This window comes from Equus caballus, chromosome 24 (genome assembly GCF_041296265.1).
Source record: "Equus caballus isolate H_3958 breed thoroughbred chromosome 24, TB-T2T, whole genome shotgun sequence".
Classification (NCBI taxonomy): Eukaryota; Metazoa; Chordata; class Mammalia; order Perissodactyla; family Equidae; genus Equus; species Equus caballus.
The window spans coordinates 51368417-51395903 of NC_091707.1; the positions used below are offsets into that span (position 1 = coordinate 51368417).

At 50.5% G+C, this 27487-nt stretch overlaps 1 protein-coding gene across 1 annotated transcript in view; it reads left to right on the top strand.

The window, feature by feature from the left end:
- Window positions 1–8937: 8937 nt before the first annotated feature.
- C24H14orf132 (chromosome 24 C14orf132 homolog) overlaps window positions 8938–27487 on the top strand; it is a 42003-nt gene continuing 23453 nt past the window's right edge. The window contains exon 1 of the mRNA XM_023628344.2: window positions 8938–9497. Coding sequence (XP_023484112.1) covers window positions 9471–9497 — 27 coding nt within the window. The 5' untranslated portion in view covers window positions 8938–9470. The remainder of the gene's footprint in view (window positions 9498–27487) is intronic.

A 27487-nucleotide genomic window follows, 5' to 3' on the forward strand; every position in this document is an offset into this window, starting at 1 on the left:
GAGTTCAAGTCCTGCCCTTCTGCTCATGAGTCACGACTTCGAGGCAGTTGCTTCTCTGAACTGCGACTGTGACATGCAGACCCCGTGCCCTGGCCTGGGCTGCCTCCCAGGGCCACTCTGCGGAGTGACCAAGAGGTAGACACAGAGGGGCTTGGGAGCTACGTGCAGGAAAACAGGAGCGGCCTGGTGACCGCATGATTGCTATCATCGTTGCTGTTGTTGTTGTTGTTTCTGGGAGGTGACTTCAGGCAGCCGCCCAGGCAGGCAAAGCTGGGGGCAGAAGCATCTTCCTGCGTCACAGCGCTGCCGCCCTCCCCAGCAGACCTGCACGTCCCCACCGTTGCTTCCCAATGCAATCAGGACTTTAATTAAAATGAGCTCATCAGACTCTGGAGGCGCAGCCAACAAAGGAAGCAGAAACAGCAATTACTTTCTGGGGACGGTGCCTGGAGCTCTGGAAGTTTCCTACAAAGTAGAGCAAGTGGGGGTGGCCTGGAAGGGTTGAGCTGGGGTTTGGGGAGAGGCAGACACTTCTCCGTGCATGAGAGATGTTAGCAGATGTGTGGCACGGATTTCGGAGGGGGACACAGGATTTCTGAGGCTCAGTGTTCCACACCCCAGCCCCCATCAAGGCCCCTGGTCCCGGCCTGGGACGCTAGGGTGCAGGAGGCTGCCATCCTCCCCAAACAGTGAGACGAGCATGTCTGGGTTTGACATGCCTCTCGGTTTTGTCTACTTGGGAAACTGGGGACTTATTTTGGTTGAAATTGACTCCTGGCTGGAGTACCTCGTCTGTCCCTCTTTCTGCCCACCTGCCCCAAGCCAGCCCATCCCTGAAAGCCACAAAGCATGCCCAGCCCCTCCAGTCCACCTGCCTCCCATCCCAGCATCATGGCTGAGCTTTTTGCTCTGAATTCTCTCTGCCTGGGCTCTTCAATAGAAACAGAACGAGAGCCACTATATGCTATTTAAGATTTTCTAGTAGCCACGTTAAAAAAAACAAACATAAAGAAACAGGTAGAATTGATTTTAATAATTTATTTTATTTAGCCCAATTTATCAAAATACTGTCATTTCAACATGTAATCAATATAAAAATGATTGTGCGTAAAACCCTGCATGTATTTTACGCTTACAGCTCTATTCAGACTGGGCATGTTTCAAGTGCTCCTTAGCTACATGCGGCCGGTGGCTGCCATATTGGATAGCACAGGTCTGGACCATGTTAACGTTTGGTGATGGCCCTGGTACATTTCGCCCCTGTGAACTACCGCCCAGTGAAGGTGTATCCATCCTCCAGGGAGCCTGGCACAGCACCTGGCTCTCGGTGGGAGCTCAGTCACTGTTTTGGAGTGAATGAGTGAGTGTATGAGGGTGCTAGGAGACGTGGGTGTGGCAATGGCCCAGGAATCCTGCTCCAGGGGCCCTGCACCACGGAGGAATCAGTGCGACCGACTGGTGAGCTTCCAGCATCAAGCATTCACTTGTTTTCAGTAACAGCCCCGATGCACGTGCTCCAGCAGAGGACAGCAGGTGAGGTCAGTGAGGGGGCAGAGGGGACTTTTACTTCCTACATCCTCCTACTTAGTTTTATTCCTTTATTTATTCAACCATAATGTTTGTTAGCTCATCGGTCTGTTCATCCAGGAAGCATTCCCACAGCACTGTGTTTAAGCCAGGCGCTGCTAGGCGCTGGTGCGTTTCACGGGTGAATAAGAAACCATCCTACCTCTGGCTCTATGATCCTCTGGTGTCCTCGTTCTAGCAGAACGTGTGTCAGAACTAGAACAAACGTAAACAAATACGTGATCCTTGTGTAAAACTAGCCCCTTCTCTGGGGCTGGCCTGGTGGTGCAGTGGTTAAATTTGCGCACTCAGCTTTGGTGGCCTGGGGTTCACAGGTTCGGATCCCGGGCACAAACCCAGCACTGCTCATCAAGCCACACTGTGAAAGCAATCTCACATGAAATAGAGAAAGACTAGCAAAAATGATAGCTCAGCGACAATCTTCCTCAACAAAAAGAGGAAAATTGGTAACAGATGTTAGCTCAGGGCCAATCTTCCTCCCAAAAAAACCAAACAAACAAAAACTAGCACCTTCTCCTCCCCCCATGGACTTGAACTAACCTTTTTGTCTCCTACCATCAACAGCATACCTACTATGTGTGAGGTGCAGTGCTCGGCACTCTGTCTGCCGTCTCATTCAATCCTCCACTTTTAGAGATGAAAAAGCTCTGGCTCAGAAAGGTTAGGTATCTTGCCTAATGTCACCTAGCTGGCAAGTGGCAGGGCCGAGATGCAAACCCGATTCTTCAGCCTCCCCAAATAGGGAGCTTTGGACCATATGGCAGCTCCCTGTCATCACTGTTGAAGCTCTGCACAGCTCCCTCGACCCTTCTAAGCACGCGGTGCCTGGCACACAGTAGATGCTCAGGAAACACGCACTGAATGGATGAATGGGAACTTGTTGAGTTACAGAATGAATGAAGAAACGAATTCTTCCTCACTTTATAATTACTTGTTCTTGCTTCCAACTAACTAAAACAGAGGTTCCTATGGACAGGAGCCATAGCATACAAGACACGTGGACTCAGAATCAGCTGGATCTGGATTCAAATCCTGACTCTGCCCATATGTGCTGAGTGACCTGAGCAAGTTTCTCAACCTCTGTGAGCCTGTATTTTCTGGGGTTTAGAGGCAACGCATACAAGATGCCACGCCTGTGTGCGGCACAGCGCGGGTGCTCAGTAAACACCTGTTAAATGGAATGGAATAGAATCACGATTTCATTGCAGGGTCCTAGGGAGGCCCAGAGACGAGAAGGCTTAATTTCGGTTGGGAGGAAGGTAAGCCGGTGTCAGTTTCATGCAGGGAGTGTGTACCATGCCAGCGCCGCGGTCCCCTTCTAGATAATCTGATTCAGGAGGAATCTGCCTTTTAACAAGGTCCCCTGGTGATCCGATACTGGTGGTCTAGGGTCATTTCTAAAAAAACACCGAGGGAGATCCGTAGTAAATGCTCAGAAAAAACGTGTCTGGCTGCGAGAGTGGACAGAGCAGGGAGTGCTGGGCCCACGCCTCAAAGGACAGCAGGATTTCCTAGGTATTTTGCTGTCCCTGCTGCTGCCCTCAATTTTCTCTGCCGGCTAAAATGGGGGATGGGTCCTGGGCTGTCTCCACCGCGGTGACGTGCTTTGAATAATTTATCAATCACTCTGTGAGAAGTTCATGAATTCTTAAACCCTTTGAAGGGCCTCCCAGGAAAAGAAAGCATCCACCCCAGGGTCTCTGCGGCCCCCTGCCTGCTCCATCTGGGTCCCAGATGAGGCACAATGACAGAGTCAGGCCTCCTGCTGTGGCCTTCAGGCCAAGAGCCTTTTAAGGAACAGAATGTTCCTCTTCACAGGATCCCAAGTTCTCTGTGTGCATGAATTATGTGTCCAGGACTTGGCACGACAGCAGCCTGGAGATTGTTCCTGGAAGCCAAAGCCGTTAAGTGTCCTGTGCAGAGATGCATCCCTCCCCTGTCCCCACGCCGAGCTGCCAGGACCCAGAGCATGCAGGTGGCCCGAAAGCCGGGATGCTCAGGGCCCGCACAGAATGCCTCTCTCAACAAAAATGAAGAAACATTAGAGAAAAAATAAAATAAGGTGCTTTTTATTTTACGGACAGTTTCCTTAAGCTAGGGAAGGCCTCCTGGGGGAGGTGGCTTTTGAAGTGAAATCTGAACCAACCAAAAGAAGACCTGGAGGAAGAGAGTGGGAAGCAGAAGGAATAGCAACGACTATGTCCCTGCAGGGAAATGCACTTGGCGTGCTCCCGGGACAGACAGAAGCCCCACGTGGCCAGAACACAGTGAACGATAGGGTTAGCGGGTGGAGAGCGGGTATAAGGGAGAAAGAAGACTGCAGGATGACTCCTGGCTGTACTGGCCCTTGTGCGGCCTTTGGGGCAATTAGCAAAGGCACCCCTTCCTCCTCCTCCGGACGGACACAGCCCCTCACCCGAGCACAGGAGTCCATGAGAATGGCTGAATTTTAACTGCCATTCGCCTCTCTGCCAGCCACCCGTGTGCAGTGTGTGCCATGCAAAGTCATCCACGGAGGGCCTGAGTAGAACCAGCATCTGCTTAGTGACAGAGCCAAGAGGAAGGGGGACATCATAGCTCAGCGCTGGCCAGGTTACATTTGAGATGTCATTACCACCCAGGAGAAGTTGCTGAGTAGACAGATGGACGTGCCTGTCTGGAGCTCAGGACAGAGGTCTGGGCGTCCTCACTGGATCCTTACACACCTGGATGAGGTCATCTGGGAGAGCTACAGGGGAGAGTGAAATTTCTAAAGTGAGATGCTTACCGTCAGTGGGTGGGGCCAGCAAGGTGCCTTGGCATCCAAATTTAAGGAGACACTCACTCTGAGGGTCGCACAAATGCAGAGTTGGCACCTGAGAGTGCGTGCCACCTTAAACTTTGCATCTCCTTAAACCTAGCCTTAGTCCTGGGTAATCCACTGGAGAAAGGTTAGTCATTACAACAAACGGTGCTGGCACAATTGGACATCCATTTGGGAAAGAAAAAAAAGAAGGACCTCAGCCTTCACTTCATACCACATATAAAAACAAAAATAGATCATAGACCTAAACATAAAAGCTGTAACTATAAACCTTTGGAGGAAAAAAGGGAGAAAATCTTCATGACATTGAGGTAGGCAAAGATTTCTTAGAGAGGTCACAAAAAGCATGAACCATAAAAGAACAACAACAACAAAAAATCAATGGGATTTTTTCAAAACTGAGAACTTTTCTTTGAAAAACACCATTAAGAAAATGAAAAAAGCCACAGGCAGAGAAAATATTTGCAGTACATATAGCTGCCATAGAACTTGTACCCACAGCACATAAAGAACTCTTACAATTCAATAATAAAAAGACAACTGATCTAATCTTTTTTAATGGGCAAAAGATTGGAACAGATCCTTCACAAAAGAAAATATACAAATGGCCAACAGTAGGCAAGCAAAAGAGATGTTCAACGTCACCAGTTATCAGAGAAATGCAAGTTTAAACCGTAATGAAGTACCACCTCACACCCACTAGGATGGCTAAATTAAAAACAATGAAAATGCCAAGTGTTGGTGAGAATACAAAGCAACTGGAATTCTGAAACACTGCTGGTGGGAAACGAAAATGTACAAACACTCTTTAAAATAGTTCGGCAATTTTTTATAAACATACAACCCAGCAATTCTACTCCCAGGTTTTTATCCAAGAAAATGAAAATAAAATGTCTATACAAAGACTTGTACAGAAATGCTCAGAGGCGCTTTGTTCATAAAAACCAAAAACTTGGAAATAACCCAAATGTCCATCAACAGGAGGACAAATAAACAAACCGTGGTATGTCCATATGTCAGAACGCCATCCAGCAATAAAAATGGAACTAAGGATACATGCAACAATACGGATGATTCTCAGAAACATCACCCTGAAGAAAATAAGGTGGATCGAGTCCCTTCCGTATGCTTCTATCCACAGAAAAATTTAGAAAAGACAAATCTAATCTGCGGTGACAGAAACCTGAACATTGGTTGCATAACCTATAGGATGGAAGCCTGAGGCTGGAGGTGGGGGGTGGGGGTTGACTGCAAAGGGACAAGAGGGAATTTTTAGAGGTGGAATCTTCTGTATCTTGATTGTAATTCTGGTTCCACGGGTGTATATATGTGTCAAAACTCTTCAACCTGTACTGTATATGTGAAACGGGTACATTTATGTAAATTATACATCAATAGAGTCAGTTAAAAATACCTCGGTTCAAGCTTTTGTTGACAACTTTTTAAATCCTCTGGTCCTCCTTGACACACTGAATGTGACCACTAACATACAATGTTTTCTTTCTTTAAGGACATTGTGATGAAATAGTTCTGTCCACTGCCAGGACACGGCAGGCATTAAAAATGGACTCAGGATTGGTGGGTCCACATCTGCCCCTTCTTTTAGAGATGAGAGGACTGGAGCCCAGAGAGGAGAGGCTTGTCGAGGACACACAGCTCAGTGCAGGTATTCACTCAAGGTGTCTCTCAGGGAGGTTTGAGTTTAAAACATAAAAACAGAACAGGCAAACCAACAGACGTCCTCAGCTCGCCGCCTGTTCCATCTCTCTTTTTCTTCAGAGCTGAGTCCTGGGAGAGAGCTGGGCTCTTCCTGAGCAAGGCCAGACCTGCCAGGCGGGGAACTGCACCAGCCATTTGTCTGCTGAGCACCTCCTCGACGAGATGCCCCCTGCAGGAGCACAGTCATCACGAAGCAGCCAGGGGTGCAGAAGAGCCAGCCACCTCGGGCAGGTCTCTCCACCTTCACCATTGTCCTGCCTGCCTCCGGGGGTCCTTGTGAGGAGCAAATGGAAACATGGGGGTCTGCCTCACCACCCATGTTGAACCTCGTTCTAGAAGTTCTGGTCAGTGCAGTAAGGCAAGGCAAGGAAATAAAGAGAAAACAAGTCAGAAAGAAAGAAAGAAAATGATCCATACTTGCAGATGACGTGATTGTCCACACAGAAAATCCCAAGGAATCTACAAAAATATTCCAAGAACTAATAAGTTCTAGGTCACAGGATTCAAGATAGACAAAACAAAACCCATGATATTTCTATATACTTGCAATGGACACCAAAATGAAAAGTTTAATACCATTTACAATCCTTAAAAAAGAAAAGAAAGAAATTCCTAGGTGTGAATTTAACAAACGTGTCCAGGACTGCATGCTGAAAACTACACAACACTGATGAAAAGAATAAAGAAAATCTAAATAAATGGAAAGATTTATTATGCTGTCTTCATGGATTGAAAGACTCACACAGCAAAGATGCAATTTCTCCCCATTTGATACATAAATTTAACATAATCCCAACCTAGTAGAATTGTTTTGTAGATACAGACAAGATTAATATAAAATTTATATAGGAAGGCAAAACACAACTAGAATGGCTAAAATACTTTTGAAAAAGAAGAATAAAAGTGGAGGAATCAGTTTAGCCAGAGTTGTCACATAGCTGGAGCAATCAGCAAAGAGAAGACACATAGATGGATGGGACAGAACAAAGCACCCGGAAATAGACCCACACGACTACGCCCAACTGAGCTTGACAAAGGTGTAAAAGCAATTCAGCGGAGGAAAGACAGTCTTTCCGGCAAATTCATATTTAAGCAAAATATGAATCTCTACCAAAGTCTCGCATCTGATATAAAAATTAACTCCAAAGGAATCATGGATTTAAGTGTAAAACTGAAAACTATAAATATTCCAGAAGAAAACATACGAGAAAGTCTCCAGGATCTAGGGCTGGGCAAAGAGTTCTTAAACTTGACAGCAGACGACAATCCATTAAGGTAAACTGACTTCATCAAAATTTAAAACAGCTCAGGGGGTCAGGCAGGGGGCGAACTCAACCTTCCTCCTCCTTTTTGTTCTCAGTGGGCTGGGTGATGTGCACCCACGTTGGGTTCGGCCAACGGCTTTGCTCAGTCCACCGATTCAAATTCTCATCTCTTCCAGAAACACTCTCATAGACAAATTCAGAAAGAATGTCTAACCATCTATCTGGGCGTCCCATGACCCAGTCAAGTTGACGCCTAAAATTAACCATCTCGGTGACGAAGTCAGAACAGCATCAATACCGGGCCAGATGAACAGCCAATGGAACAGACTAGACCTCCCAGAAACGGACCCACACCCGGATGCACACCTGGCAAATTTGGTGATGCTAATCAACACCAAACAGAAAGGGCGAGACTGGTCAAGAAAGGGCTGGGATAATTGCTTATTCACATGGGAAAAATGAAATTGCTTCCGTAACCCAGACCAAAAAATAATCATTTACAAAAGGGCTGAAATATGAAAAAATTGAAATAAAAAACTACAGGAGATTATCTTTATGGTCTCAAGTTGGGAAAGGATTTCATAAACGAGGGCTAACTGGAAAGGAAAATATTCATAAACTTTGACTAAATTAAAATTAAGAACTCCGGTTCTCGTCTCTTCTTATAAAGACACTAATCCCCTCGAGAGCTCCACCCTCATGACCTCACGACCTCATTACTTCTCAAAGGCCCCACCTCCAAATCCCACTGCAGGATTAGGGTTAGAACACATGAATTTTAAGGGGGACACAAACATGCAGTTCATACCAGTCCGTAAGGCTCTGGTCCCATTCCCACAGCCCCTGCTGGGCTCCCAGCTGCTGGGTGACCTTGAACAGACTCCTCCATCTCTCTGTGCCATAGCTTTCTTGTTCCTGACAAAGTCTGAGAGTCTGGGGGCTGCCTCCTTCACAGGCAGTTTAGGGGCTCATGATGAGCTTGGGTGAGAAGGTGCTGAGAGGGACACCGCCAGGAGGGACCAAGCAATGCTCACCAGACACCCGTCCGAGCACAACCCACACCCTACCAGTAAGACCTCAGAGAAGGGCAAAGCTCCCACCTGCTCTTCCGTGGGCCAGCCACCAAATTTGGGGTGTCTACACACCCATACACACACATAGGACCCTTTCGGCATCTCTGCTGTTCTCCTCATTTTAGCTATGGCATCCAAAAAATGTGAGATACCTGTCTGAGGTAAGGGAAGATTGGAACAAAGCCATAGGGTACCAGTTGTGCAGGTTGCACACTGTGCAATTCTAGAAGGCATCATTCACAGTTTAGTCTCTACGTTATTAGCCATGTTCGAGCTCATATTTATTGAAGACACCCATGCCAGACACATGATCTCATTTCATTCTCAGGTTCTGTTATCTTCATTTCACAGGTGAGGAAGCCCAGGTTCAGAGAGGCACTACCTTGCCCAAGTCGCACAACAGAGCAGAGCTAGGATTTAAACTTCTTGCCCAGCTCCAGAGCCCCCAGCGCAGCGGACTCTGGGCGCACAGCTGGCAAGGAAACGTGGTCACTCTGACCCTGATCCTCAGGCCCCTGAGCAAGGCGTGCCAGCCCCACGAAAGCACCGCTCCCCGCGCCCGGCGGACTCGGCCTAAGGGCATGGGGCAGGCCGCCGACAGCGCTGGACCTGAGTTCCAGGCTGGTTCCTGCACCGCTCGCCACCTCGGGCCTCAGTTTCTCCCTCCGGACGGCTCAGGGACAAGGAAGCTCGCGCTCCGAGGTTCAGCCCACCCTCGGGGGTGGGGCTGGGAGTGGTCACGTGCAGGGGCTCCGGGTCCCTGAGCCGCCCCGCCCCGCCCCGCCTACGGGCCCCACCGCGGTCCGGAGCCGCGAGCGCAGAGGCAGCCGGGGGCGCCGCGCGGGTTCGGAACGCGCCGTCTCGCAGGGGCTGGTGAGGTTGGCGCCGCCGCCGCCGCGGGCGTCCGGGGGTGCGTGCTCGCCGCTCGGCCCGCTCCCAGCCAGCTGTGCAAGCGGCTGGACCGGCAGCAGCAGCAGCGGAGACTCGAGCGCGGGCGGCAGCAGCCGCGGGAGCAGCGACACCATGGATCTGTCCTTTATGGCCGCGCAGGTAACTGGGCACCTTCCCCCAGCCAAGTTTGGGGAGGTTGGGGGCCACGATCTCGCCCTGCCCCGGGGCTGGGCGCGCCAGAAGGGTTCTGGCCGGGCGGTGGCGCCCGCCTGGGATCCACGTCCCGGTCCTTTGTCTGCAGCCGGCATCCCCACCTGGTGCGTGCGTTGGAGGAGGGGAGCGCGGTTCTCCGGGGGTGGGGCAGGCCGTGAGCCTTGAACGCCCCGGGTCGACCTGGTCTCAAGCTGCGAGGGGCCGTGCGAGCCGCCCCTCCCTGGCCATCCCCCACCTGCCGGTGCCCCGGAGCCCTCCAAGGCCGGGCAGCCCAGATCCGTGCAAACCCGGGTGGGCGGGCAACCTCGCTCTTCCCCATTCTTTATCTTCCGGATGCGCCGGGTAACCTGCGACTTTCTGGTGGCCTCGAGTGCTCCCCACCTCACTTTTCTCGCTTTTGTGCGGAGACCACCGCTCCTGCAGCCCGAGGAGGGCGGTGAGACCTGCTTTGTGACCAGCCGCTCGTCGGAGCGCGGCGATCGTTTTCCCCTTTTTTGCTTTGTGCTGAGTCTGTAGCCATCCAGTGCCCGCGCGACCATCGCTCTTCCCTCCACACAAAACATGCTCCCGATGGCAGGGGAAACATGACCTCTCAAAGCGTCGTCTTTGCTCCGGGAGCATCCCCTTGAGTTTTGAGGTTGGGTGATCTTTACGTTTCCGACCCTCAACTCCCTTGAGCCAGAACAAAGGCAAACACACACCCGCTTTCTCGAGCTGTCTGTGGGCTCTGGAGGACCCAGTGCTGGCCCACAGGCTGGCTCCAGGGAAGGGCCCCATTTAGTGTGGCAGAGTAAGTCCCAGTGTACCAGATTCAGACCTTGCACCTTCTATGAGTTGGTTATGTTGGGAACCTAGAGGTAGGAAGGCCACCGAGGTTCCCTCTGTCCCCTTGGTGTGTGGCAGGGGTCCCACTAGCTGCTGTTTAATTTTCCAGGGACTGGAGTTTGAGGGGACGTTTTCCTCTTCCCCCGACTTCATGGTGGTGGTGGCTTGTTTAAAAAGTAGCAGCAAAATCCAGTCTGTATGGACAGCGAGTCTGAGAACAAACGCAGGCATGAAAGGATGCAGAATCCCCAAGCTAGCTCCAAGGGGCCCAGGTCCCAGCTCTTGGCAGCCTCATAACGAGTTTTCTGTAATGTTAATTGCTCCCATGAGCAACGCTGGCCCTTTTTTTTGCCTAGCTTTTCTGTCTCCTATTCCTAAATCCATGTTTATACATATTGTCATGTGGACATCATTTTAGATAGTGGTGACTTTAGCTACATGAAAACTGAGGAGGATTCGCCAGATTTATTTCTAGAGGAGAGAGGCGCTCACACAACCTCTGTCTCTGCTTTCCCTGCTGGATCCCACGGAACAGCTGGCATTTCCTTGGTTACAAAATAAATTGATCACAGTTAAGCCTGGGGCTGGTCGCTGCATCACGAGTTGCTATGGTGACTTGACAAAATAAACACAGAGCTTTTCCGCACCTATAGGCAGAGCCTGCACGGAGATTGGGTTCTTTATTTTTTTGTTTGTTTACAATTCAAGTTTCATGGGGTCAGTTTGTTCCTGTTGGCAGATGTTTGTGCATTGATTACAGGCTCAGTCCTGAGCTAGCCGCAAGGAGCGGAGACATGAAGTGCCGTCAGATGGGGAGAGAGGCTAAGGTTTGCTAAACACCTGCCACATGCCGGACGCCAGGCACTCGCACACGTGATTACAGCCGATCCTTACAAATCTGTGACGTGGGCACCGTCGTGCGCATTTTACAGATCAGGATATCACACTTCAACGAGATTAAATAATTTGTCCAGGACATGCCAATAGTAGGGAGGAGAACTGAGTTTCAAATGTGGGTCTGAGTATTTGCAAAGATGCTGGATTTTCCATCTTATTCTTCACCCTGGAGACACAATATAAAGGACAGAGCGGACATATTTGAAGATGACTCATCTCTTCTTCTCCGCCCGGAAGTGGTCTTACCATGGTCCGTTGTACTGTAATGGATTGCTTTCTGGTGTTGCTCTGTTCCTCTTATCCCCGAAAGGGTGGGAACTTTTACTCCTTTATCTGCAGCATTAGCCGTGCTTGCCTGAAGTGAGGGCTCAGCACGTGCTCTGGGTGTGCAGGGATGGCCAGGTGTGTGTGACCGAGTGCCCGTCCCCACACGTCAGCAGCAGGCAGGTTGGTAGCGAAATGTTAGTGCCTCCACCCGCTTGTTGAGCAAATGTTGAGTACTGCCCTTGTGCCAAGCTCCACGTCAGGCACTGGGACGGGGACACTGCGGGACAGAGTTGAATGGGATATAGATTTTCTTTCTGGGTGCTTACAGAGTATTGGAGAAATGATGAGCCAGGCCATTCCCAGCGAGGGCGACCAAGATGCCTGGCACATGGTAGGTTCTCCACAAGTGTCTGTTGGATGATTGGATGAGGGCGAGACAAGATGGATGTGCGTGAAAAGACGTTAGCAGGAAAAGACAGTGAATTCGAGGTGTCAAGGGCCCTCCCCCCTGAATACTTGTCACCGTCAGGACTTTGAGGATTGGGGTCTGATGGATGAAATGTCACTTCCATTACACTTTCCCAGGAGCTTTTAAGAGTCCTGCTGCCCAGGTCGGACCCCAGACAATCCCCTCAGAGTCCGGGGCTGGGAGCAGCCATCAGGATTTTCTTCTCATCCCCCGCTTTGTCCCAGTGTACGGTGAAGGTCGAGACCCGGAGCTTAAACCCACACTGCAGGGCTGTCTCCCTCCCCTGTCTCTGGATGAAACAGATCCTTGTCTTCCTGGTCCCTTTTAGGTCATCAAAAGTCATGTGGTCACTGAAAGTCACCCGAGTATTGATTTAGCAACTTAAAATAGTGAGGCCCAGAATAACGTAACCTGGAAACTTGCTCCAGAATTGAGGTTCTCCCTCCAGACCACACCTGCCACAGGTGGGAAGCCTGTCATTGGGGTGGGTGCCTTTGTTATTCCCATCCAATAGACGGGGAGGAAATGGGGAGAGAGCCAGAGTGGCTTGGCCAAGATGCAGAGGAGCAGGAGTGGAGCCCCATCTGCTGACCTCAGGGTTCTCCTTCCAGGTCATCGTACCACCTCGCAGAGCAGTCCATGTGAGGGGGGATGGTGGGGACGACCAGGGACCCTCCATGGATCCGCTTCAGGGAATCATTGATCCTTTGAGGTACACAAAATGTTGTGTTTATGTACATTTTAAACAAGTTCTTAAAGAGGTGTATTCATTTCCTAGGACCACCATAACAAATTACCACAAATTGAGGGGCTTAAACAGCAGACATTTCTTCTCTCCCAGTTCTGGAGGCAGGAAGTCCAAGATCGGGGGTCAGCAAGGTCCTGGTCTCCTGCAGGCTCTAGGGGAGAAGCCATTCCACGCCTCTCTCTTAGTTTCACGGCGCTGTCTGCAATACTTGGTGTTCCTTGGCTTGGAGACACACTCCAGTTTCTGCCTCTGTTGTCACTGGTGCTCTCCCTCTGTGTCTCTTGTGTCTCTGCCCTTCTTATAAGGACACCAGTCACATTGGTTAGGGCCCACCCAGATGACCTCGTCTTGACCTGATTGCCTCTGCAGAGATCCTGTTTTCAAACAAGGTCACATTCACAGGCACCAGGAGTTAGGACTTAAATGTATCTTTTCAAGAGACGCAATTTAACCCATTCCAGGGTCTGAAGACCCATAAAGAGTGAGGATCTTGGTTCTTGTGTTAGTGGCCACTGGTCTTAGAGAAGCAGTGGACAGATCAGTTCTCTAAACCTCAGTTTCATCACCTGTGAAATGGGCACAAAATTGCCTTCCTCATGGAACTGTTCATCTAGTCATTCAGCAAACATGCCCAGTGTGCAGACCCTTCTTACACGGAGCCCTGGGGAGGAGGGGGTCACAGCCCCTGCCATGTGATATGTGACAGGGTGGAGGTAAACGGAGGTGCCCTGGGAGCCCAGAGGAGGCACCTCACCCCACTTCAGAGGTCAGGGAAGGCTTCTGGAGGTTTGAATTGAGCTGAGTTTGAAGGATGCGTGGCTGTGGTGTAGACAGAGGAGTGAGGACATTCCAGGCAGAGGGGAGGGCATGTCCAAAGGCTCAAAACAGTGTCTCCTGTTGGGAGTGGGGGTTGCAAGTTGCGGTTCGGTTGGGCTGAGGGGACAGGTGGCAAGGGAGTGGGAGATGAGGCCAGGGAGACTGGGGCCAGGCAGGTGACCTTGTGGAGCAGAACAGGTGGGGTGCGAGGCTGTGGTGACCCAGAGAGCAGGGCCTGGCCTGGGCCCGGCGAGCAGCGGCCTTGAGTCCCAGCACCTCTCTGTGCCATGTAGACACACAGGCCCTGGGCTGCGGGCGCTTCCGGGTCCTCAAGAAAACTGAGCATCCTGATTCTTACGGGCAGTCTGGATTTTCAAATGTTGGCAACTAATTAAAAATTTTTCACGAATGGACCAACCATGGTGTGAGCTGCTTCGATTACTTATTGCTTATTATTTCAGTTCCTTAGTGGCTTAAAGCAATAATTTATTTTGCTCATGATTTTTGGGACCAGAATTTGGGAAGGACAGAGCTGGGCAGTTTGTTTCTGCTCCAGTGGCATCAGCTGGGGCCGCTGGGGCTGGAGTCTAGACATCCAGTGTGGTTTCTTCACATACGTGTCTGCCAACTCCATTCAGCTTGACCGTGCTCTCCACTTGGCATTTCATCCTGCAGACGTTTCTTCAGGCACCTGGGGTATCATCCCAGGATGGTGGTGTCTTCCTGGGTGGCCCTGCTTGCCCCTCGTATAAGCATTCCCAGGTGGAAGCTGCGAAGATTCTTATGAACTAATCTTGGAAGTCCCAGAATGTCACTAACTCCTCATTCTTTTGGTCAAGAAAGTCCTCAGGCCAGCCCAGATTTTAGGGGACAGGAGTCAGGTTCCATCTCTTGATGTGGGGAGCAGCATGCTCATCCAGGATGGAGGGAAGGAGTGGATGGCGGCCATCCTTGGAGACTGGCTATGACCTGGACCAAACTGAACAGGTGTGTGGGCTGGATTCATCCTGGGGCTGCCAGTGCAATGTCTCTAGACTGGACAGGTGCGTGTAGACCGTGACAAAACCTTGTAAACCGCCAAGCCCAGGAGAGAAGTGAATTATTACTAAGAAGGTAGGCCATGATGTTATTAGGTAAAACCATATGAAGTTGCTGACGTTTGACCATTTTTTGACCCACAAAATGATAGTTTCATATTCGTATATAGTTCAGCCTAATATGTGTCACCTGGTAAGAGAGTAAGTTCCTTGAGTTTTGGAGGGAGGAAGAGCTGTGGGATGTGGGATGGGGGGATCACTACTTGCTAGGGAGACCTGAGGAGGCTCCCCCCTCCCCCCCACTCCTCCCCTCAGCCCAGCTCTTAGAACCTCGGCCTTGCTGGTGGGAGGACGTGGCTACATCTGGAACATTGTGTTGACACCGGCTGGGTCTTTCTGGGAGACACGTGTAGTCTAATCATACCTAAGATGTTGCTGCATCCCCCACGAGGCCCAGTTCCCCCACCTCTCCCTGCACCTGGCCGTTGGGAGGCTCACAGTTAATTTGCATTTTAATCATTTTTCATGGAGCCGGGGAAGAAAACACAAAAGACATCTGGTAGTGTTGACGAGGCGGTTTTGTTATCTCTTGAAATGGTGGTAGCTACACTCAAGGCCCCGTGGGGTCATTCTGAAAGAACTGCAAGAAACCAGCAGAAGTTTTCCCTCCCCAGAGGAACACAGTACTGCCCAGAAAAACAGAATTCTAGGGAGTCTGGTGATGTGCTACTTAGAGGATGTTTTCCCCAGCCAGCCACTACTCCTTTTTCGGTAAGGCAAGAATTATCATTAAAATACAAACTGTCTATTATCTCAGATGTTTTTGACCGAAGGGCCTGTCTTGTTGTACTTCAGATTCCCATTTAAAAGATTTAAATATTTTGTTGTTCTCATTAGACTTGCCTCAGGAGAGAATATAGTGTTAGATTTTTGCAGGGGTGTAATGAGCAGTTAAGGAAGAAGTAAAAATCTGTAGTGTTTTCTGTAGACCAGATTTCTAGATAGTGTTTTAGGAGTGAAGACATTCCATTTAACTTAAAACAGTTGTATATCACAGAACTGAGAGGGCATCTGGAGGTGGATCGCAAGTCTCCAATTAAATACTTTAGCGTTTGCGGAGCATGTGCTATATGCTCAGTCCTGCTTCGGGGGTCCTTCTACTCTGAGATGATGGAAACCCATCTCTTCACTCCCTCTCTGTTCTGTTCCCTCAAGATGTCCCTGTAGCTCCCCATCACAGCTGCCGTTCATCAGATGCTTAGGAGGTGCCAGGCAGGCGCTGTGTTGAGCAATCCGCAGAATCTCACTAAATCCTCATGACAGCCCCATGGGACAGGCAGTTTTAAGATCCATTTCACAGATGAGGAAACTGAGGCTTGGAAAGGCAAAGTCGTTTGCCTGGAGCCCCCAGCTGGGATTCAAGTCAGATCTCCATGCCACCTCAGCTTACTTTTTACATCCAGTCTGACAATCTCTGCCTTCTGATTGGAGTGTGTAAGCCGTTTATGTTTAATGTGATTTTTCCTATAGTTGGGTTTAAATCTACTGTCTTGATGTTTGTTTCCTATTGGCCCCACTGTCCTTTGTTCCACTTTTCCTCTTTTTCTGCCTTCTTTTGGATCAATTGAGAATTTCTTATTATTCCATGTTATCTCCTCTGTTGGCTTATTAGCTATAACTATTTTGTTATTTTAGTGGTTGTTTTAGTATTTATAGTATATATCTTTATCTTATTACCACCTATCTAGAAATATTATGCCACTTCACATATAGTGTCTGTTTCTCCCCTCTTAGCTTTTGTGCTATTATTGTTACACATTTCACTTCTACATATGTTATAAACCTCACACTACATTAATATTATTTTTGTTGAAAGTCAATTATCTTCAATTATCTTTTTTTTTTTTGAGGAAGAGTAGCCCTAAGCTAACATCTGCTGCCAGTCCTCCTCTTTTTGCTGAGGAAGACTGGCCCTGAGCCAACATCCATGCCCATCTTCCTCCACTTTATATGTGGGACGCCTACCACAGCATGGCTTGCCAAGCGGTGCCATGTCTGCACCCGGGATCTGAACCAGTGAAGCCCGGGCCACCGAAGTGGACCATGTGAACTTAACCACTGCATCACCGGGCCAGCCCCAAAAAGTCAATTATCTTTTAAAGAGATCTAAATAATAATAATAAATCTTTTATGTTTTCCCATATGGTTATTATTTCCAGTGTTCTTTATTCCTTTGTGTAGATCCATATTTCTTTGTGGTGTCATTATCTTTCTGCCTACAGAACCTTAACATTTCTGGTAGTACAGAAGTGCTGGTGATGAATTCTTTCAGCTTTTGTTTGTCTGGAGAAAAAAAGTCTTTTTTTGGCTTTCAGTTTTGAAAGTTATTTTTTACTGGGCTTAGAATTCTATGTTAACAGTTTTTTTTTTCAGTATTTTAAAGATGTTGCTCCCCCATCTTCCTGCTTGCCTTGTTTCCAGGGAGAAGTCTAACACCATCCTTATTTTGTTCCTCTGAACACAATGTGTCTTTTTTTTTCCTTCAGCTGCTTTTACAGTTTTCTCTTCACTGATTTTGAGCACTTTGATAATAATGTGCCTTAATGTAGTTTTCTTCATGTTTCTTGTTGTGAGAGTTTGGGAGCTTCTTGCATCTGTGAGTTTATACTTTTCATCCCATTTGGAAAATTTTCGGCCATTCTCTTTCTCCCCCCCGCCCCAGTTTTATTGAGATATAGTTGACATATAACATTGTATAAGTTTAAGATGTACAACATAATGATTTCATATATGTGCATATTGCAAAATGATTACCACAATAAGTTTAGTTAACATCTGTCACTTCACATAGTTACAATTCTTTTTTTCTTGTGGTGAGAACTTTTAAGATCTAGTCTCTTAGCAACCTTCAAATATCCGGTACAGTATTGTTAACTACAGTCACCATTACATCCTTAGAACGTATTTATCTTATAACTAGAAGTTTATACCTTTTGACCTCCTTTACCTAATTGCCCCACCCTCTGCCTCTGGCAACCACTAATTTGGTCAGTTTCTGTGAATCTGTTTTGTTTTTGTTTGTTTGCTTGTTTGAGGAAGATCAGCCCTGAGCTAACATCTGCTGCCAGTCCTCCTCTTTTTGCTGAGGAAAACTGGCCCTGAGCTAACATCTGTGCCCATCTTCCTCCACTTTATATGTGGGACGCTTGCCACAGCATGGCTTTTGCCAAGTGATGCCATGTCCGCACCCGGGATCCAAACCAGGGAACCCCAAGCCACCGAAGCGGAACGTGCGCACTTAACCGCTGTGCCACCGGGCCGGCCCCTGAATCTGATTTTTTTTAGATTCCACATATAAGTGAGATCATACAGTATTTGTCTTTCTCTGTCTGACTTATTTTATGTAGCATAATGCCCCCAAGGTCCATCCACGGTGTTGCAAATAGCAAGATTCCTTCTTTTTTTATGGCTGAATGGTATATGTACACCACATTTTCTTTCTCCTTCCATCCATCAGTGGACACTCAGGCTGTTTCAGTGTTCTGGCTCTTAGAAATAACACTGCAGTGAACATGGGGGTGCATATATCTCCTCAGGATAGTGATTTTGTTTCCTTTGGAAATATACCAGAAGTGGAATTGCTGGATCATAGGATAGTTCTATTTTTAATTTTTTAATTTAATTTTTTGAACCTCCATATTATTTTCCATAGTGACGGCACCATTTACGCTCTCACCAAGGGTGCACAAGGCTTCCCTTTTCTCCGCATCCTTATCCACACTTGTCTTTTCGATAGTAACCATTCTCACAGGTATGAAGTGACATCCCGTTGTGGTTTGATTTGCATTTCCCTGATGACTAGGGATGTTGAGCACCTTTTCATGTTCCCACTGGCCATTTAAATATCTTCTTTGGAAAAATGCCTCTTCAGGTCCTTTGCCCATTTTTTAGTTGGGTTGTTTGGTTTTTGCCATTGAGTTGTATGAGTTTGCCATAATTTCTTTTCATGTTTTTTCTGTCCTCCTTCTCTCTCCTCTCCCTTGGACACACATGTTAGGCTGCCTGAAGTTATCTCGACTTCCTGGTGCTTGTTCACTGTTTTGTGTCTTTTTTTTCTGTTTCTCTTTCATTTTGGATAATTATTATTGATACGTCTTCAAGTTCATCAATATTTTCTTATCAATAATCCTTCCTTGTGTATTTTTGATCTCAGATGTTGTAGTTTTCACATCTAGAAGCTTAATTTGGGTGTTTTTTGTATCTTCATTCTCTTCTCACCGTGTTCGATATTTCCTCTGGCTGTTGGGACATGTGGAATACAGCTCTAACCTCTGTTTTAATGTGCTTGTCTGTTAATTCCAACTCTGCATCAGTCCTGGGCTGGTTTTGGTTGATCGCCTTTTCTCCTCGTTACAGGTTGTATTTTCCTGCTGCTGTGCATGCCTGATAACTTTTGATTGGATGTCAAACCTTGAGAATTTTACGTCGTCAGATGTTAGATATTCTTGTATTCCTATAAATGTTCTCAAGCTTGGTTCTGGGATGTGCTTACATTACTTGCAAACAGTTTGATCAGTTGGGGTCTTGCTCTTAAGATTTGTTAGGCACAGGGCCAGCTCCATGGCCGAGTGGTTAAGTTCGTGCGCTCCGCTGCGGAGGCCCAGGGTTCAGATCCTGGGCGCAGACATGGCACCGCTCGTCAGGCCACGTTGAGGCGGCGTCCCACATCCCACAACTAGAAGGACCTGCAACTAAGATATACAACTGTGTACAGGGGGGTTTGGGAAGATAAAGCAGAAAAAAAAAAAAGATTTGTTAGGCGGGAGAAGAGCCATCTTTAGTCTGAGAGTCATTACTTCCCATTATGGAGACAAGGCTGGTCTGAGTATTCTACCCAACACCCTGTGAATTAGGAGATTTTCAAAAGGCCTGGTGGAAACAGGCACTATTTCTGGCCCTGTAGGGGCGCCAGGCACTGGTCCCTGTTGTCCTTCAGGGTGGTTCTCTCCTGCCTCGGCCGGCTTCCTCACACGTGTGCTCACTGGCCCTCTGCTGAGGATTTGAGCGGTCCTCTGCAGAATCTCCAGGGTTCCCTCTCTGTCCACCCTCTCCTCTGCATACTCTGCCTCATGGTCTCCAGCTGCCTCAGTCTTCCTGACTCTCAGACCCATCTCTTCAGTCAAGAAGTCCACCCACCTCCGCCTGGGTTCCCCTTTCCTGCTCCACAGCCTGGAAACTCCCCAGGCACAACACCGAGTCAGCCAGCCGTAGGGCTCTCCTTGTTTGTTCCCCATCTCTCAAGAGTCACTGTTTTCATTGCCGTCTTCCTATGTTTTATCCATTTTTGTTGTTGTCTCAGTTGGGAGGGCAAATCCAGTCCCCATTACTCTATCTTGGCTGGAAGTAGGATGTTCTCAAGCCTGTGTATTTAACAACTGTATTTCCACCCTGCCTCCTTTCCTCCTGTTGTGGGAAAAGGACTGTGACATTTGAGTCTGGATCTGGCCCACAGCCTCCCCTTCCCGGCTGTGGAAGCCTGGTCCAGCCCTTCTCTCTCTTCGTAATACCGGTCAACATGGCTAATGCACGTACTTAACCTCGCAGGTGAGTCTCTCCTACCAGTGTCAGAAAGCCAGACCGTGCATGGACAGACCAAACTTCTTTCCCTGTTGCCATTGCCACTTCAGGTTCCTCAGGGTGTCCTGTGACAAGATGTCCCAAGACCCCGGAGAGCCAGTTGATGATCCAGGTGTCAGGTCTGCATGCCGGCAGCCAGAAGTTGGGTAGCTTAGTGAGCAGGGCTGGCCTCTCTGAGGCTCCTGGACTCTGAGGAGCCTCATTACCCGGGAAGATGAAAGTGAGGTGGTGGGAGCACGTTGCTTCAGCCTCAGGCCCACCCAGGGTGGCAGCCGACAGCTGGGACCCTGTTTGTCCTCTCTAGACCCTCTGACAGCCTCTCATCCATCTCCTCAGCCCGGAGCTCCGGGTGCTAATTAGAAATGCATTAAGGCTTGACTCCAGCAGCTTTGAGGGGGATCTGAGAGAGGTGACTAGTGAGCTCTCCGGGTCCCTGCGCCCTGCCTCTCTTCACTGAGCTGTGACAGTGCCTCCCGCGTCTCCTGCCTCCTCTCTGACATCCTGCCAGTGCTGCTTCTCTCCCCCTGGAGATGCCACCTGGGCCTGCTGCGTGTCCCAGTAACCAGATCAGTCAGGCAGGGTCAGCCGTGGAGACACCCCTCGGGCTGTGTTGGGGGGTGTTGAGGAGCCAAAAAGAAGCTACTGCCAGCCTTTGTCATTTTTGTCACCCTCATCACGCTTTATGTACAGGGTATCGCTCCCAGCCACGCAGACGGGTGACGCAGGAGCCTGCCCTCGGGTGGAGGAAGAAGAGATGGACGTGGGGACAAATCTTGGGCGCCTGCTGAGGGCCGGGCTCTGTGCTGCCCGCCGCCCTGTGAGGGCAGGACTACCACACACTCGTTTCAGAGAGGAAGATACCGAGGTTCAGAGAGCCTGAGGGTCTGGCCCAAAGTCACCCAGGAAGAAGTGGATAAGACAGGCTGGGTCTGAGCCCAGGGCCCAGGTACCAATGCTGAGTAGCCCTGAGGGTTTGCAGAGTGTTGAAGTGGGAGAGAAGGGAGATCTGAGCGCCAAACAAGGGTGGTTCTGTGTCACCCGCCTCTGCAGCCCAGCCCTCTGTTAGCCTGCGTCTTCCTCCCCCGGGCCTGTGTGGGCTGAGTGGATTGTGGCTGAAACAAGTTGTTCCAAGGCGCAGACAGGCTGGCGCCAGAGGTGGAGCAGAGCCCACAGCAGGCTGAAGGAACTGGGGAGGGAGCCTCGAGAGGGGAAGCTCGCTCCCTCTGGAAATGGCCGTCCCTCGTCCTGTGCATCAGAGCATCCTGGGTCCGAGCTTCCTTGAGGGCAAAGGTTCACATCTGGTTTACGTCAGGAGCGCTGCTGCCCTGCCCGGGACCAGACCTGGTAAATATTTAATAAATGAATCGAGAGAGAGCCGGGAATCAATAGAAGCAGAGAAAAGCTGGGTGGAAAACCGCATCCTGCGTCAGCTCTCCGGCGCTTCCCGCTGGGTCTGGATCTCGGCTTTCCCCAAGGCCACCGGTTACTGACACCATGCAGTCCTGCCCCCACACCCCACACCCTGTCCCTCAGACTCCCCGTGCCTGGCACCCTCCACATCCCCCACAGGGTGTCTGCCATGTGCCCGCCCAGGACTGCGAGCTTTCATGCAGCCTCTTGTTCCATCCTCCGAGCAGTCCCGTGATGTGAACCTGCTGTCGTCCCCAGTTTACTGATGAGGACTGGAGCCCAGAGAGGGTCAGACTCTGCAGCAGGTAGCTGATGGGGCTTGGGTTTGAGCAGAGGGCTGACCCCTACTAACCTCCGGGCTTCACCGTCAAAACCATGACTCAGAGGTAAGGCGACCAAACCTCCAGGTCTGCCCAGGACTGAGGGGTTCCCAAGGATGTAGGACATTCAGTGCTGAAACCCAGACAGTCCCGGGAAAACCAGGACAGTGGGTCACCGCCCTCAGAGGTCATCTGTGATTCAGAGGGCTTGTTGGATCTCCCGGGGATGACCGAAATAGTGCACCTCCCTGTATATTTCACTCATATTCTTGCTCTTTAGAAATGAATGGGGATGGTTCGAACTTCTGCAGAGTCAGCACCTTCCCTCTGGCCCGTTCATTTCTCAACTGTTTCGTAAGCACCGAGTGTGGGTCAGACTCCGTTCTAGGCGCTGGGGACGCTGGGGAACAGGCACTCACATCCGTGCTCTCCAGTGGGGACAGACCCTGAACGTGCAGGTGAACAAGTGCACAGCCGGTTATAGTCAGTGATGGCATCGTGTCCTGACACCTCGTCACCTCCCGTGAAAGGTGACCGAAGATGGGGAACATACAGCCCCTGCTGTCCGCTCACCTCTATGTCCCACTGCCACCCAGAGGGTGCCCAGGAAGTGCTGGCTCCGGTTGGATTCATCGGGCAGGTGGCAGAGGGTGAGCGGGACCCGTCACACTCCTGGCCCTGCCACGTGCCATCACAGAGCCCCTGAAATCCCAGACTGAGCCCCAACAGCAGGGGGTGGTCTTGTAAGGACCGACCCTACCTCCGGGAAATTAATCCTAAGGCTCAGAAAAGTTGGTTTGCCTGACCGCCCTTGGCTCATCCAGTCTCCCACTAGCCACCCATCACCCTGAAGCCTCCCACTGGTGTGGAGCACTGTTCTGGGAGCCCAGCTAGAATGCATGGCTCACCCTGGCGATCCCCAGCAGTCCATCTAGGGAGAAAGTGCCAAAAAAAAACACAAAAAACTGATGACAGCGCTGCTGTGGTCCCGAGGCCATGGGAGGGAGCTCTCCAGGCGAGGTGAACTCAGCCCTCCCCACGGCACTGAAGCCTCAGAGCGCGTCCCTCTCTGTCTAGGAGACCTCAGAGGCTGACGGAACAAGCTGTGCCTTATTCTTTGGAGCCCCAGGGCCTGGCCCCTGGTAGGTGCTTAATAAATGCTGTAGAGTAGGCATAATGAGCCCCTGAGTCGGGGACCCTGAGTGTGAGTTCTGACTCGGATGTTTGCATTGCTCTAGGACTCTGGCCCAATCACCTAGGCAGACCTACCGTAAAATGCCGGAATCCCTCCCCAGCACTCTTTAGGAAGGGTGAGTCACCTTCTGTGTATCTTTAGCGACAGGGAGCTCACCACCTCACAAGGCAGTGACTTCCAGTCCCTGGAGTCCGGCAGAGCCGTGTGTGAGCTACTGCACAGCCGGGGAAATCGTGTCATCCCTCCCAGCCTCCACATTCTCAGCTGAGCAATGGGATGGTGGTGATAAGTTACGATAAACCTCAGGATTTTGAGGCTTAGCTATGGAAATGTGGTACCCAGTAAGTGGCCAGTATACAGGAATTATTCACTGTGAGCTTCCTTGAGTCAAAAATCATCTTCCCTTTAACTCTGCCTGTTGGTCCTAGGAAGCGAGTCTGATCCTGCTTGCCCGTGGTAGCCTCTCCTGTGGTTGGCTGGGTCCACAGAGAGCACCTGAGATGGGCAAGCACGAGGCTCGAGTTCCAGGCCTGGCTCTGCCGCTCATGACTTGGAGCAAGGTGCTTAACTTCTTGGAGCCTCAGTTTCTCTGTCTGTCAAATGGGAATAGTAGCACCTAGTTCACAGCGTGGCAGGAGAATGAACTGAGGTGATGGATGTCAAGTGCACACTGTACAGGCCTGCACAAATGTCAGTAATTATGATTATGTTGGACTGTCATCCTATATCCTCCCTTTGCATCATCTCTTTTCTTGGACCAAATGTGGCCACATCCTTCAATTATTTTCCTAAATGAATATTCCTTCTGGAATCTTCACCAGGTCAGGCTCTGGTCCATCAGTGCTCTTATAAATCAGTTTTCTCAGAGCGAGATATGATGCAAGAAGAATCTGTCACCTCCTCAGATCTAGCCCTGCTATACCCACTGATGTGGCCGCTGAGAGCCGAGTCTTGCCTTCTGTCAGGCTGTACCTTTGGCTCATACTGGTAAGAGGTCTCTCTTTCCCACTTGCTGCTGTTCAGCCAATCCTCCCTTCCAGAATTTTTGCAGCTGATGTTTTTGAACCTTGGCACAGAAATGTCAAGAACAGTGAAAGGTCTGAAATTTTACCCTGCTTGCGAGTGAGTGTGCCACAACTTAAAAGATGCTGATGGGAGACACAAGGCTCCTGGATAAAGGACTTTATCGCTCACAGCGCAGCCGGCAGCAAGGCCTTCATGTTCACATCCGTGAGCCCTATCCCACGAGTCCCGTGGGGGCCAGGCGGAGCAGCCCGGGGCAGCTCTGCATGCAGTGGGTTTGCGTAACAGGGAAACCCCGCTCTTTTAAAGGGGCCTGCTAGCAAACCTACCCAGCCTTTGTCCCAGAGGGAGACATTATTATCTCAGAGGGAGACATCATCCTGGTCAGGAAGCAGATGTGCCCTTTGCCCCAGAGGGGACACTCTCTGTTTCTTCAGGGCTGTTTACTCTACAGACGTCTTTGAGAAGATGGTTGGGAATGGGAGCTGTCAATGCCTTTACTCAGAACACAAGAGACCCAGAGAGAATTACCTCCCAGCAACATAGTCATACATATCCCTCAGAACCGCAGTGCGCACATCTGACCTTGCATCTCCCTTGGCCACTCCTGAGCTGTGTCACCTTGAGGAAACTACTTAGCCTGTCTGATCCTCAGTTTCTACAGCCTGAAAAAGGTATAATTCCTACTTTCCAGAAGTGCTGTAAGGGCTTCCTTGAAATAGCATTCCTGAAGCATCCTCGCTGTCTGGTGTCCAGAAGGCAGCAGAAGCCGTCGTCCCCAGGATTTGGAGCCCATCCTTCTGATCACTTGAGTCTCTCTCCTCTCTGTTCGCCATCTTTCCCTGACCTAGTCCTCAAGACTCCTGTCCCTTCTCTCCCGTCAAATGGGGCAGAATCACCGTCCTGGCCCCCAGCCCACCAGCCCATGGCGAGGACCCGGTGTCGGGAAGCCTGGAGCAGAGATCGCAGAGACTGCCCACATCTGGGACTGGGGCCCTGGGGGATGAATACTTTCTGAGCCTCAGTGTCCTCATCCCTAGCATAGAGCTCACCTCCTGGGGTTTAAGGAAGAATCAAAGGAGATGATAGGTGCGGAGCGTTTCTACACGTGCAGAGCCACTGGGGAGCCGTTTCCGTAATCTCAGCTCCTGGAACACAGTGTGGGGCTGAGGACCTGAGTCTGCTGCCGGGTGAGGGAAGCAGCCGTTCTAGCTGCTGCCTGGAGGGGACTGATGAAGAGCAAACAAAGGGGCCGTGGGGCAGTGAGCTGCTCTCGCAAGCCTGTCCAGATCGCTCAGCGCGCAGGCACCATTCAGTAGCAGTTCACTGGGCATTCCCGTGGCGCACCCTCCGGGCGCCTCCTGTGTGGGGAGGACAGGCTGGGGCGTCCCTCGGTGGGGCCGAGAGGTCGGGGGAACTTGAAACTGGGCCTCTGGAGACCTGCTCTCTGGTCTTGGCAATGCTGCTCGCACATTGTATGACTTTTGGGGGTGGGGTGACAAACCTTTCTGGGCTCCACGTAGGGACTCCAGGTAGCCTGGTGGGTCAGAGTTTGAGTTGTAGAGTCAGGCAGACCTGAGTTGGAAACCAGCTGGGAGTCTCGAGCAGGTTGTCTGTCTTCCCAAGCCCCGGTTTCCTCATCTGTCCAGTGGGGTGTTGACCCTTCCTGCCGCGTGGAGTTATGAGGATCAGACATAGCCATGCATGTGCAGAGCCGGACCAGTAAACGGTGCCTGTGTGATGTTGCGTTATTTTCTATTTCTTACTCTACAAAATAGGGTTGGGGGTGAGGGGTAGGGGGGAAACAGGGTCTCTTACTGCATGGAGGATGGAAAGACTCCTGGAATGGAGGTCAGAAAATCCTGGTCCAAATTCTCCTTAGCCTCTTCCTGGTTGTATGTGACCAGGACTAACCACAGGACTTCTCTGTACATCATCAATGGCACCAGCTAATCACATCTCCTTCTGCCATGTATGGCAAAAACACTAGTCACCTTGCCCAGCCCGGGACCGCGGTTGGTACTCAGGGCCCCTCTCAGCTCCAGGTTTGTCAGTCAGCAGAGCTCCTGGCCTCAGAGGGCAACTGTCTAATCAGGATCATAGCCATTAGCAAAGTGACGCAGACACAGGAAGCTGGATGAGGCCAGAGGAACACACAGACAGCGTTCTCAAACTGGCTGCAGACTGGTCCTGATGGCTGGAGCTGCCCGTCGCTCTGTCCCAACACAAGGATTAGTCCTGGGGACGTCCACTGGAGGGGCTTGGGCTGGTGGACCCGCAGTTCATTACACCCTAGTGGCAAGCAGGGCGGACCGGCACACAGGCAGATCGGCACACCGGCAGACGGGAGGAGCAGCATCTTCCGCAAAGGGAGAATCTGCTCACCTTCCTCCTGATGAATGATGTCTACTGAGCCCTCGGAGGTGGAGCTCATTTTTCATCCTTTTGGTCAGGAGAATTAAGTGATGCTAGTGGATGTTCTGGGGGAGGAGCATGCGGGCCTCCACTGCTTGGATCCTTTGCAGAGAGGAAGATGAAGACACTGGGACCCCTTCTGTCTCTCAGTTCATGTCGCGGGGGTGGAGGAATTGACCTTCCAGGAGCCATAAGTCCCTGGGGTCACTATGACAGTGCCGACCGTGATGACATCTGCCATTTGCTGGGTGCCAGGCTCTCTGCTGAGACCTTTCCCAGGTTCTGCACATCAAGCCTCACCGCCGCGCTCTGAAGGATAATTACAATGATGCTTCTCTTGCAGATGAGGCCGTGAGGCTCGGAGAGGTGAGGGAAGAAGCAGAGCTGGGATCTGAGCCGGCCCTGGGCTCCCCCGTGCTCTTCCTCACGGCGTGCTCCCCGGCTCAGCGGCTCTGCAGTTTGGCCTGGTGCGTGTTTAGACCTGAGCTCAGCTGGGGCGGAGAATCAGAAGAGTGACAGTTTCCACTGAGCTTTGCAGTTGGCAGCGCAGAGCGGGAGCCGGAGGAGCTCTCACACGGGAGTGGGGTTACCATCTTTGTTTTCAAAAGCAGAAACCAAGGTGTAGAGGGGAGAATTGGGCATCCCAGAGCCACATGGGAGGCCCACCTCCTGCCAGGGGGGATCCCGGCCCTTCCAAAGGGTACGACTAGGGGTGGGACCCAGGGGAGCTGCTCCACGGAGGCTGAGGAAATGGCCGGTGAGTGGCCTGGGAAGGTTCCAGAGCCGGAACTGGTGCTACATCTGAAGGGTGGTCTCTGTGTGCAGGAGGAGCCCTGTGGGGGGTGTGGGGGGAGGGCTGGCGGAGGGGAACTGCCCT